The sequence below is a fragment of the Bufo bufo genome, chromosome 1 (assembly GCF_905171765.1).
Source record: "Bufo bufo chromosome 1, aBufBuf1.1, whole genome shotgun sequence".
Lineage (NCBI taxonomy): Eukaryota > Metazoa > Chordata > Amphibia > Anura > Bufonidae > Bufo > Bufo bufo.
The window spans coordinates 231,465,086-231,478,205 of NC_053389.1; the positions used below are offsets into that span (position 1 = coordinate 231,465,086).

The following is a 13,120-nucleotide window of genomic DNA, read 5'->3' on the forward strand; positions in this document are numbered from 1 at the left end:
ATACATGGGGACAAAACGGAAGTGTTTTTTTCTAGTATTAAGACCCTATGACGGATCTCCATATTGAAAAATAGAAACGCTAGTGTGAAAGTAGCCTTAAAATATATAACAACCTACTCAGCTCCTCCTGTTCTGTAACATGCCACCTGCAGAGTACTCTGCACTTTAATGGTGACAGGTTCTCTTTAAACTTTTTCTGCGTTATACAGTGTAGACACCAATACAGTTCCCCTTTTTTATCAATAACGGTCATAACACAGATTAAGAGAAGACACAAAACATTTTATGTAGAAATATATAAAAGGTATGAAAGTTAAGTGACTATTTAAAGGGCTTCTGTCACCAGATTTATAGCAGTAAAATAGGCTAACCTGTTAGGCTACATGTACACGACAAAAACATCTGTTAAAAACAGATATACTGTCCATTTTTAAATACATCTTTTTTTAACGATTCCTTTCTGAGAAACGGACGTTAAAAATTGAGCAATTCAAGTGTATGGGGGCAGTCAGTCAGTGAAAAACAGACAAGATAGAACATGTTCTATTTTTTGACGTCCGTTATTCACTGACCATCAAAAAGAAAACTACGTGCAAATAACCCCATAGACTACCATTGGTCTTAAAACGGACGTGTGATGGGCGTTAAAAAATTGTACATCACATGTCCGTTTTTCACTGTTGTGTGCATGTAGCCTTACATGTGCGATTGGCAGCTGAAGGCATCTGTGTTGGTCCCATGTTCATATGTGCCTGAATTTCAGCAAACGGGGAGCAACGGGGGCGTTACAGTTACACCTAGAGGCTCTACTCATACCGCAGGCAGTAAAAACGTCATCATGTCAGGTCCCGTTAATCAGAGTGCAGACGGCGCAGCAATCACAAAGAGAGTTGAACCAATAGGCGTAACAGCCCTGTTGCTCCTACAGGCTCATTTACATATATTAAAACAAGGTTTTGCCGAAATTCAGGCACAGATGAGGGTGGGACCAATACATTAAGCATCTGCTGACCAGCACAAATGCCTCAGGTCAGCCTGTGTTACGGCTATAAATCTGGTGACAGAAGCCCTCTAAATAAAATATGGCATATGTTTTATTAAAAGATAATAAGATGTTCATATTAAAAACAATTTAATAAAAAAAAAAATTGAACATCCATCACAATCGTTTATGTGAGAAATCTCAGTTCTTCTGCAAGGCAGCACAAGTTCCTCATATGTAGAATTCAACAATCCAAATTCCTGTAAGAGGTTTGCAGTGAACAACAGCATTGCTCCATAGGAGAGCCCAAGACCATGGATAACAGGAGTGTGATGAACAGGACCGCAGTGAAGATTTCAATCATGATGGGTCAAGCTTCCTCTTCTTCATGTAAATACCCTGGTTGTAATGCTGCGGGCTTTTATCTTCAAATTGGGAAAAAATAAAATGCACACACATTTATTTTATAACTGAAAGATGCATATTCTTACACTAACTTTTAATGGATTATCTGTATGTGCTGTAGTACTCAAGCCCTTAATGACCACTGAAGCCTTTTTATGGAGGTCAGTAAGGGGCTTAAAGGACGTATTATATGGGCAGATCATTATGATGATTGCTAACGAGCGTTCGTATAAACACTTGTTAGCAATCATCTGGCAGTGTAATACTGCTGCCGATTACCCAATGAATTAGCAAACACTCGTTCATTCGGTAATTGGGATTTTTTTTAAATGTAAAAAAATCCTGGTTTTCCGGCAGCCGATGGCGCTGTGCAATAGGTGCTCTGATGTCGGCAAACAATGAGACAGTATAGGAACGGGCAATCACTCGTCCCTATACTAAGGAGGAGATTGCTGCATGTAATAGCAGTGGTCTCCTCCTCTAGCTAGTGAGCAGGCGATTACCAGAAGGGAACGCTTCCCTCCCGACAATCGAGTGCTCTATCTGCCCATGTAAAAGGACCCTTATCCTAGACAGCTGCCTGATCATTGGTCTCCTGTGCAGCAAAGAGCAGGATTTGGGTGTTGTGTAGACTCCTGCTCTAATGGCCTAGAATGGGCCGTTTAACCCCATAGATGCCATGGTCAATAGCAACCGCACCATCTAAGTGGTTTTCCTCTGTCAGCCATTAGCCCCGGCACATGAGAGGCCCAAAAAAGTTTTAATTTAAAAAAATCTTCAAGTTAAAACACATAGATACTTTTTTCTATGAAAAAATAAAATACCCTCCACATATTTGGTATCACTACATCCATAATGATCTGAGCTTTACAATTATCATGTAATTTATTCAACACACAGTGAATGAAAAAAAAAAGAAGCTTCTCCAACACCAAAAAGACAGAATAAAACATGATCAAAAAGTCTTTTGTACTCCAAAATGCTTCCAATTAAAATTACAAGTTGTCCCACAAGAAAATAAACACTCCCAAAGCTCCGTGGAAAGAAAAACATAACAGTTATGGGTCTCTCGATGCAGTAATAAAAAATAAAAAGTTTTTGCAAGTGTTTTTTATTGTACATTAGTAGTAAAGCTATCGATCGATGTCAACATCACAAAATTTACAGCATAAAAAGGCAATGCCAGTATTGCTGTTATTTTTTTCTCGATTCTCCCCCAAAAAGAGTTAATAAATGTTAATTAAACAGTAAGTTACATGTACCACAAAATGGTGCTGTTAAAATAAAGTTCTCATACAGCTACATCGTTGGAAAAACGTAACAAAGCTGGAATACAACAATAAAAAAAATACCTGAGCACTAAGGCCTAAAATGCAGACCTGGAAAGGGGAGGTTAAGGATTTTGATATTGATGGCCTATGAGGATAGGCCATCAACATTAGATCGGTGGGGGTCCAGCACCCCACACTCCGGCTGTGACCTAGTCCATTGTGTAACTGTGGCGATTCTCTCAATTAAGTGAATGGAAGGGTTGCTAAGGAAAACCAGTCAACAACGTCGATGGTGGCCATCAATGGCAGGACACGTAATGGGGCCATGACACCAAATTTCCTTATCTTAAGTGCTTGGAAATAGTCTGGGCAGAGACAGGGGTGTGTAATGTAATCAGAACCTGTGTGTGGATCATAGACAACGAAACTGTGGGGGCTGCTCTTGCTTGTCAGCGGATCAAACAATTCTCTCAACTGGTGGTCTGCCTGGGGCATCCAAAACCTGTTCGCCATGTGTGCGTTCCCCTAATGTAACCTCTGCTCCCAACGCCTCCTAACAGCTAGGTCAGAACGGCTTAGATGATGAGCATTCTGCTTCTCTCAGTCTAGTGATGTACCTCCTCTCAAAGTCTGCCAACTGGGCAAAATGTCTTCAAGTGAGTCATGTCTAGCAGTCAGCTCTCTCACCAGTAGTTACGTTACCTAAAAGTAGCCTCAGAGCGTTTTTACAGGGCAGCAGGAGAAGAGCTTTTACACCCTATTGTGACAAGATATTAAGTGTCTAATCAGACCTCAACTGTAATAATTTACATATCTGCCTGAGACATACAGTAACTACATGCCTGGTTTTGCAACAATCCAACATTTCTATCTGGGTGTCTTTGTTTTTTTGTCAATGAGTGTATGTTTCTATAAATGATTGGACATGCTTCCCTGGAGACAGTTTATCTGCTGTCGGAAGATCTCCCCTCTAACTTTCCAGCGTATCTCTGGTGAGTGCTGGGAAAACAGGGAAAGGAGCAGAGCTGCAGCGATCAGTGCCAACAGTAACAGTACTATGTTCCTGGGCACTTTATGTCAGCATCGATAGCTGCAGGTCCTTTCCCCTCCCTGTCTTCCCAGCGCGCACCAGAAACAAGCTGGAAAGGTACAGGGGAGCTCTGCTGACAAAATTCTTAGTAACATACTGCACATTGCACACACATGTACGGAGACAGGGCATGATTATGGTGAAAGGGTTTGTAACGGGCAGACCAGAGGTAGGCTAAGAAGCTATCTGTTAGCATTTAGACTACTTTCACACTAGCGTCTTTGCTGGATCCGACAGGGTTCAGCAAAAATGCTTCCGTTACTGATAATACAACCATCTGCATCCGTTATGAATGAATCCGGTTGTATTATCTGTAACATAGCCAAGACGGATCAGTCATGAACTCCATTGAAAGTCCATGGGGGACGGATCAGTTTTCTATTGTGTCAGAGAAAACGGATCCGTCCCCATTAACTTACATTGTGGGTCATGACGGATCCGTCTTGCTCCACATCCCGTGACGGAAAAAAAACAGCAGCATGCTGGGGCTTGCTCTCCGGTAATAGAACGCAAACCAAACAGAACTGAATGCATTTTGGAGAATTCCGTTCAGTTACGTTTTGTCCCCATTGACAATGAATGGGGACAAAACAGAAGCGTTATTTTGCGGTATTGAGACCCTATGACGGATCTTAATACCAGAAAATATTAACCCCTTATCGCAGAACGCCGTACATGTACGGCGGGGGATGCATTGCCAGAATGCATTCCTCCGTACATGCACGGCGGGATGATCGGGCAGGCACCGGAGCGGTGCGCGCCCGTTCACCGGAGCGGTGCGCGCCCGATCACTGCAGGGGTCTGGCAGTCCCTGGTAGTCGGGCCCCTGCTGTATTCGCTGGCATCGCTGTTTACAGCGATGCCGGCGGACTAACCCCTTCTATGCCGCGGTCCGCGCTGACTGCGACACAGAAGTGGTTTGCGGCGGGTGATTGATCGAATCGAGTCCCCGCGCTGCTGTGGCGGGGACCAGATATGTGATAAGGCAGCCAGATGCCGTGCAGAGGCTGCCCAATGCCTTGCACAGCATCGGGACCTGCCTTCTACGGGAGTCGAGGAGATCCAGCCTCAGGCTGGGTCTCCTAGGCAACCTGTTAGTGTATGACTCAGTGTCATACACTAAGGCCCCTTTCATACGGGCGAGTTTTCCGTGCGGGTGCAATGCGTGAGTTGAACGCATTGCACCCGCACTGAATCCGGACCCATTAATTTCTTGTGCGTTCCGTGAAAATCGCAGCTAGCTCTATTTTGTGCGTTTTTCACGCAACGCAGGCCCCATAGAAGTGAATGGGGCTGCATGAAAATCACAAGCATCCGCAAGCAAGTGCAGATGCGGTGCGATTTTCACGCACGGTTGCTAGGAGACGATCAGGATGGGGACCCGATCTTTATTATTTTCCCTTATAACATGGTTATAAGGGAAAATAATAGCATTCTGAATACAGAATGCATAATACAATAGGGCTGGAGGGGTTAAAAATAAATAAAAAATAATAATAATAATTAACTCGCCTTAATCCAATTGTTCATGCAGCCGGCATCTCTTCTGTCTTATTCTGTGAGGAATAGGACCTTTGATGACGTCACTACGTTCATCACATGGTCCGCCACATGATCCATCACCATGGTAAAAGATCATGTGACGGACCATGTGATGAGCGCAGTGATGTCATCAAAGGTCCTATTCCTCACAGAACAAGACAGAAGAGATGCCGGCTGCGCGAACAAGTGGATTAAGGAGTTAATTATTTATTTTTTAACCCCTCCAGCCCTATTGAACCATGTTATAAGGGAAAATAATACAATCTACACAACCTTGAACCCAAACCTGAACTTCTGTAAAGAAGTTCAGGTCTGGGTACCACATTAAATTTTTTATCACGCGCGTGAAAAACGCATTGCACCCGCGCGATAAAAACTGAACAACGGAACGCAATCAAAACTGACTTCAATTGGGTACCTACTCGCGCGGGTTTGCCGCAACGCATCCGGACCTTATCCGGACACGCTCGTGTGAAAGAGGCCTAACAGGCAATGCATTACAATACAGATGTATTGTAATGCATTGCAGAGGGGGATCAGACCCCCAAAAGTTGAAGTCCCAGATTAGGACAGAAATAAAGTTTAAAAAATAAAAATTAAAAAATTAAAAAAGTGTTTTAAATAAAAAATAAAATAAAGTTTCAAGTAAAAATTTAAATACGCCCCTTTCCCCTGATTTTCTAATAGAACATTGAAAAAAATAAAAACCACACATATTCGGTATCACCGCGTCCATAACAAACGGCTCTATAAATATATCACATGATCCATCCCGTCCAATAGACACCATAAAAAATAAAAATTGTGTCAACTTACATCACTAAAAGTGCAACACCGAACGATCAAAAAGGCATATGCCCCCAAACATAGTACCAATCTAACCGTCACCTCATCCCACAAAAAATTAGCCCCTACATAAGACAATCGCCCAAAAAATAAAAAAAAATATGGCTCTCAGAGTATGGCGACACTAAAACATGATTTTTTATTTTTTTTTCAAAAATGCCTTTATTGTGTTAAATGTAAAAAAAAAAAATTATATATATATATATATATATATATATATATATATATATATATATATATATATATATATATATATATATATATATATATATATACATACATACACACATATACACATACAGTGGAGGAAATAATTATTTGACCCCTCACTGATTTTGTAAGTTTGTCCAATGACAAAGAAATGAAGTCTCAGAACAGTATCATTTCAATGGTAGGTTTATTGTAACAGTGGCAGATAGCACATCAAAAGGAAAATCGAAAAAATAACTTTAAATAAAAGATAGCAACTGATTTGCATTTCATTGAGTGAAATAAGTATTTGAACCCTCTAACAAAAAAAGACTTAATACTTGGTGGAAAAACCCTTGTTTGCAAGCACAGAGGTCAAACGTTTCTTGTAATTGATGACCAAGTTTGCGCACATTTTAGGAGGAATGTTGGTCCACTCCTCTTTGCAGATCATCTCTAAATCCCTAAGGTTTCGAGGCTGTCTCTGTGCAACTCTGAGCTTGAGCTCCCTCCATAGGTTTTCGATTGGATTAAGGTCCGGAGACTGACTAGGCCACTCCATGACCTTTTAATGTGCTTCTTCTTGAGCCACTCCTTTGTTGCCTTTGCTGTATGTTTTGGGTCATTGTCGTGCTGGAACACCCATCCACGACCCATTTTCAGTTTCCTGGCAGAGGGAAGGAGGTTGTCGCTCAGGATTTCACGATACATGGCTCCGTCCATTTTCCCGTTTATGCGAATAAGTTGTCCTGTGCCCTTAGCAGAAAAACACCCCCAAAGCAAAATGTTTCCACCCCCATGCTTGACGGTGGGGACGGTGTTTTGGGGGTCATAGGCAGCATTTTTCTTCCTCCAAACACAGCGAGTTGAGTTAATGCCAAAGAGCTCTATTTTGGTCTCATCAGACCACAGCACCTTCTCCCAGTCACTCTCTGAATCATTCAGGTGTTCATTGGCAAACTTCAGACGGGCCTGCACATGTGCCTTCCTGAGCAGGGGGAGCTTGCGAGCCCTGCAGGATTTTAATCCATTGCGGTGTAATGTGTTTCCAATGGTTTTCTTGGTGACTGTGGTCCCTGCTAATTTGAGGTCATTAACTAACTCCTCCCGTGTAGTTCTAGGATGCTTTTTCACCTTTCTCAGAACCATTGACACCCCACGAGGTGAGATCTTGCGTGGAGCCCCAGAGCGAGGTCGATTGATGGTCATTTTGTGCTCCTTCCATTTTCGAACAATCGCACCAACAGTTGTCACCTTCTCTCCCAGCTTCTTGCTAATGGTTTTGTAGCCCATTCCAGCCTTGTGCAGGTCTACAATTTTGTCTCTGACATCCTTGGACAGCTCTTTGGTCTTTCCCATGTTGGAGAGTTTGGAGTCTGCTTGATTGATTGATTCTGTGGACAGGTGTCTTTTATACAGGTGACTAGTTAAGACAGGTGTCCTTAATGAGGGTGACTAATTGAGTAGAAGTGTCTAACCACTCTGTGGGAGCCAGAACTCTTAATGGTTGGTAGGGGTTCAAATACTTATTTCACTCAATGAAATGCAAATCAGTTGCTATCTTTTATTTAAAGTTATTTTTTCGATTTTCCTTTTGATGTGCTATCTGCCACTGTTACAATAAACCTACCATTGAAATGATACTGTTCTGAGACTTTTCATTTCTTTGTCATTGGACAAACTTACAAAATCAGTGAGGGGTCAAATAATTATTTCCTCCACTGTACATATATACATATACACACACACACAAATGCAATGAATGGCAGCACCAACCTTTAGATTTGAAAATTGGGTGCAAGCTCCAGTAGGAAAAGCGTCCCAGGAGAATAAAAATAAAAAATTGAGCAGCACTCCGGTATAGTGAAAAAAGAAAACTATTTATTCACCCAGTAGTGACGCGACGTTTCGGCTCCAACATGAAGCCTTTCTCAAGCAATGTAACAATGCAAACTGAACATACTTATAGTGTGAGGAAATGACATCATCAAGCATAATTAGCATTAACCCATGCCTGTACAAGTGACATATAAAAAAATTAAAGTAAAATATATACGTGTACATATGTAAGTCTGGTGAACACCATAATCATAAAATAGAAACGTGATACAATTGTATATCAAAATGCATTATGTGAATAAATACAAAATTCTCGTATATAAAGTGCACTTGTGCAATAACCCAGATAACTGGTTAAAATGAGGAGCTACTACCACACTTCTATCATGGGGAGTGGCCAGGTCACATGACTATGGACATGGATACAAGCACATAATCCAGCAACTTACAAATTCCCGATGTGACTCCATTGCCAAAGTCAGCGTCTAAGAATCTCGGATGCGCATGCTCTATTTTTTATTATAAGCCCCTATATCAGGGCTCCAGATGGCGACCAAAATGGTCGCCAATGCGACTTGGAATTGCAAAATGGCGACAAGACTTTGTAGTCTTGTCGCCATTTGCGCCTAAACCCTCCGCTGCTCTGCCTCTAAGAAAAAAAGGCTTTCATCCAGCAGAGACACGCTGCAGCCGTCTGCTGGATGAAGATCCGCTCGCTCACACTACTCGGCATAGAGGGTGGGCGTGGCTTGGGTTCCCGCATCTTGTGCTTCCGCTTCCAGCAGTCTGCTTCTGAATTCACAAGTCTGTGAGATCCCGGCCCGGAGTCCTGCTGAGTGCAGGAGCGCACGGCGTCATTGGTTGCTATGACGCCGTGCGCTTCCTGCTGCCGCCGCAGTACAGTAATACACTGGTATGATCTATACCAGTGTACTACTGTACTGCGGCGGCAGCAGGAAGCGCACGGCGTCATAGCAACCAATGACGCCGTGCGCTCCTGCACTCAGCAGGACTCCGGGCCGGGATCTCACAGACTTGTGAATTCAGCACTCCTGCATTGCAAATCCCGTCAAGCTCCCAGCAGACCTTGGGTTCCCACTGGTCACTGGTCTCTACTTAATGGTCCAGTCTCCACAAGCAGGAAATGCCAGGAGACGCCTGCTCAGCCAATCACTAGCTATGGCGCTATACTTTTCTCGGCCAGTGATTGACTGAGCTGCCGAGACCAGTGGAGATCCATTAAGCATTGAAATTGGAGTGGCAGGGGATCAGTGGTGGTGAGTATTGATTCTTTTTAAACCACCCTGAGCACTGTACTAAAAATTTTGCCTCCCCTGTCAACTCCTTTTAATATTTTTCCAAATCAGCACTAAATGACATATGTACAGTTGCTGTCTGATTTCTAGTGTGTTCCTGGTTTAAGCTGTCCATGCACTAATGATTGACAGCCTTGACACCTTTTTTTTTTTTTTTTCTGGCACCTATAACAGGAGTTAGATTGCTGTGTTAGATTATTTTCAGTCATTGCAGGTGCTGATGGCCTAGTAAAAAAGTTAATTAAAAGCTCATGGTACGGTACTGTTCACAGACCTGCCTCATTGGGCATGTACCAGCTGACTTCATCAACATGCACTGCTTAAAGGGGTTATTGTGTCCTCTCAGACTTAGGCCTCTTGCACACGACCGTATGCATTTTGCGGTCTGCAAAAAATGGTTCTGCATAAAATACGGATGACGTCCGTGTGCATTCTGTATTTTGCGGAACGGAACAGCTGGCCCCTAATAGAACAGTCCTATCCTTGTCCGTAATGCGGACAATAATAGGACATGTTCTATTTTTTTTTTTGCGGAACAGAAGTACGGACATACGGAAACAGAATGCACACGGAGTAACTTACGTTTATTTTGCAGACCCATTAAAATGAATGGTTCCGTATACGGCCCACAAAAAGAAAAACAAGCGGAATGGACATGGAAAGAATATACACGTTCGTGTGCATGAGGCCTTAGATGGCTTATATGCTCCTAAGCATCTCAGCTATATTATATATATTTTAAATTTGGCGACTAAAAATTTCATTTGGCTCCTAAATTTTTCAGGTTAGGAGCCAATGGCTCCCTCATATTTTTTTTTGTCTGGAGCACTGTATATATATATATATATATATATATATATATATATACATACGATATCGCTGTGTCCGTAAAAACCTGCTCTATAAAAATACCACATGACCTAACCCCTCAGGTGAACACTGTAAAAAAAAAAAAAAAAAAAAAGGGTCCAAAAAGAGATTTTTTTTGTCACCTTACATCACAAAAAGTGTAATAGCAAGCGATCAAAAAGTGATACGCACCCCAAAATAGTGCCAATCAAACCGTCATCTCATCCCGCAAAATTCATACCCTACCCAAGATAATCGCCCAAAAACTGAAAAAACTATGGCTCACTAAAACATGATTTTGTTTTTTTTTGTTTAAAAAATGAAATCATTGTGTAAAACTTACATAAATAAAATAAAAAAATATACATATTAGGTATCGCCGCGTCCGTAATAACCTGCTCTAAAAAAATATCACATGACCTAACCCCTCAGTTGAATACCGTAGAAAAAAAATATATATATATAAAAACGGTGTAAAAAAGCCATTTTTTGTCAACTTACATCACAAAAAGTATAATAGCAAGCGATCAAAAAGTTATACCCACCCCAAAATAGTGCCAAACAGTCATCTCATCCCAAAAAAAATTAGCCCCTACACAAGACAGTCGCCCAAAAAATTAATAAAACTATGGCTTTCAGAATGTGGAGACACTAAAGAATCATTTTTTTTTTAATGCTTTGTTATGTAAAACTAAAACAACCAAAAAAAAGTCATATTTGGTATTGTCAAGTCCGTGACAGATGAATGTTGTAAATAACAAAAAATAAAAACGGTGCCAAAACAGCTATTTCTTGTTACCTTGCCTCACAAAAAGTGTAATATAGAGCAACCAAAAATCATATGTACCCTAAAATAGTACCAACAAAACTGCCACCCTATCCCGTAGTTTCTAAAAAGGGGTCACTTTTTTGAAGTTTCTACTCTAGGGGTGCATCAGGGGGGCTTCAAATGGGACATGGTGTCAAAAAACCAGTCCAGCAAAATCTGCCTTCCAAAAACCGTATGGCATTCCTTTCCTGCCGTGTACCCGTACAGCAGTAAACTACAGAATCAGAGCCATAAATATTGAGTTTTGTTTTGCTGTTAACCCTTGCTTTGTAACTGGAAAAAAATTATTAAAAAGGAAAAGCTGCCAAAAAAGTGAAATTTTGACATTTTTTCTCTATTTTTCATTAATTCTTGTGGAACACCTAAAGGGTTAACAAAGTTTGTAAAATCAGTTTTGTATACCTTGAGGGGTGTAGTTTCTAAAATGGGGTCACCTTTTTGGAGTTTCTACTCTAGGGGTGCTTCAAATGGGACATGGTGTCAGAAAAGTTTGTAGTTTGTAAAATGGGGTCATTTTGGGTGGTTTCTATTATGTAAGCCTCACAAAATGACTTCAGACCTGAACTGGTCCTGAAAAAGTGGGTTTTAGAAATTTTCAGAAAAATTTCAAGATTTGCTTCTAAACTTCTAAGCCTTGTAATGTCCCCAAAAAATAAAATGGCATTCACAAAATGATCCAAACATGAAGTAGACATATGGGGAATGTAAATTAATAACTATTTTTGTAGGTATTACTATGTATTATAGAAGTAGAAAAATTGAAACTTGGAAATTTGCAAATTTTTCCAAATTTTTGGTAAATTTGGTATTTTTTTTTTATAAATAAAAATTCTTTTTTTTTTACTCTATTTTACCAGTGTCATGAAGTACAATATAACGAAAAAACAATCTCAGAATGGCCTGGATAAGTAAAAGCGTTTTAAAGTTCTTCCCACAAAGTGACACTGGTCAGATTTGCAAAAAATGGCCTGGTCCTTAAGGTGAAAATGAGCCCGGTCCTTAAGGGGTTAACGCTAGTGTGAAAGTTGCCTTAGTAGAACGCTGAAGAGGGATTTCTCCTTAGCAATCCTTAGTTACAGAGTTGCTAAAAGAAGATTTTTCTTTTTAAATAATACCAATGTATTTCCTTAATAAAGTATATTAAAAAACACATTCACTGTCCCTCCACAATAAAGAAAAAAAAAAATCAAATGAGTTACACTTTAACGACTGCCAACAGCACCACAGGTCCTATGTCTGCAGCCATTTTTTTTATGCATTCACTGTACAGCAACATCTACAATGCATTCGGAAAGTCTTCAGACCCTTTTTTCACAAATTTATGTGTAATCTGATTTAATTTACTTTTTCCAATTTTCTTTTCCAAGTGACATGTTACAGCAAAAGAAAGCGGAACACATGGTACAGGCCAAGCCCAACAATAGGTCACGCAGGACCCATGTAATACAGCCAATATTATAAGTGTACAATGTAAAATAACTACATAAACTTGTATTGTCCCGAGTGTAACCAGGGACCTTAAGTTAGGAAGAATATCAACTCCTAGTAATATAAAACTCGCCATAAGCTTGCGATCTTATGAGCGAAAGCATCTGGCATACAGTTGTATCAAGTTAATTCCAATTCGAACAAGACATATAGGACACAGAAGGAGAGAGGGTAAGGGAGGGAGGGGGGGTATAAGTAGTATCGAGACACCCTTGCAGGAAACTGAATAAGAATAAACTAAGGATCACAACAAATCCTTAAATCCCTGAGAATCCAGGAATAAAATCAGAGAGGTATATCTGTTCTGAAATATCTTGCCCCTTTCTTGGCTGTCTGCCATCAGTTCTTCCATCCTTAAAATGAGTTTCAATTCATTGGCCCATTCTACCAGCGTGGGGGGGGGGGGGGGGGGGGGGAAACTGTTTTTTCAAGGTCTTGGAATTACCATACGGGCCGCAGCCAAAAAGAGCCTTA

General features: G+C 40.9%; 1 protein-coding gene across 3 annotated transcripts in view; it reads right to left on the minus strand.

The window, feature by feature from the left end:
- Window positions 1–559: 559 nt before the first annotated feature.
- RAD52 (RAD52 homolog, DNA repair protein) overlaps window positions 560–13,120 on the minus strand; it is a 115,126-nt gene continuing 102,565 nt past the window's right edge. For all 3 annotated transcript variants that reach the window (XM_040436528.1, XM_040436523.1, XM_040436515.1), the window contains one exon: window positions 560–1,407. In XM_040436528.1, the coding sequence (XP_040292462.1) occupies window positions 1,343–1,407 (65 nt within the window). In that variant the 3' untranslated portion in view covers window positions 560–1,342. The remainder of the gene's footprint in view (window positions 1,408–13,120) is intronic.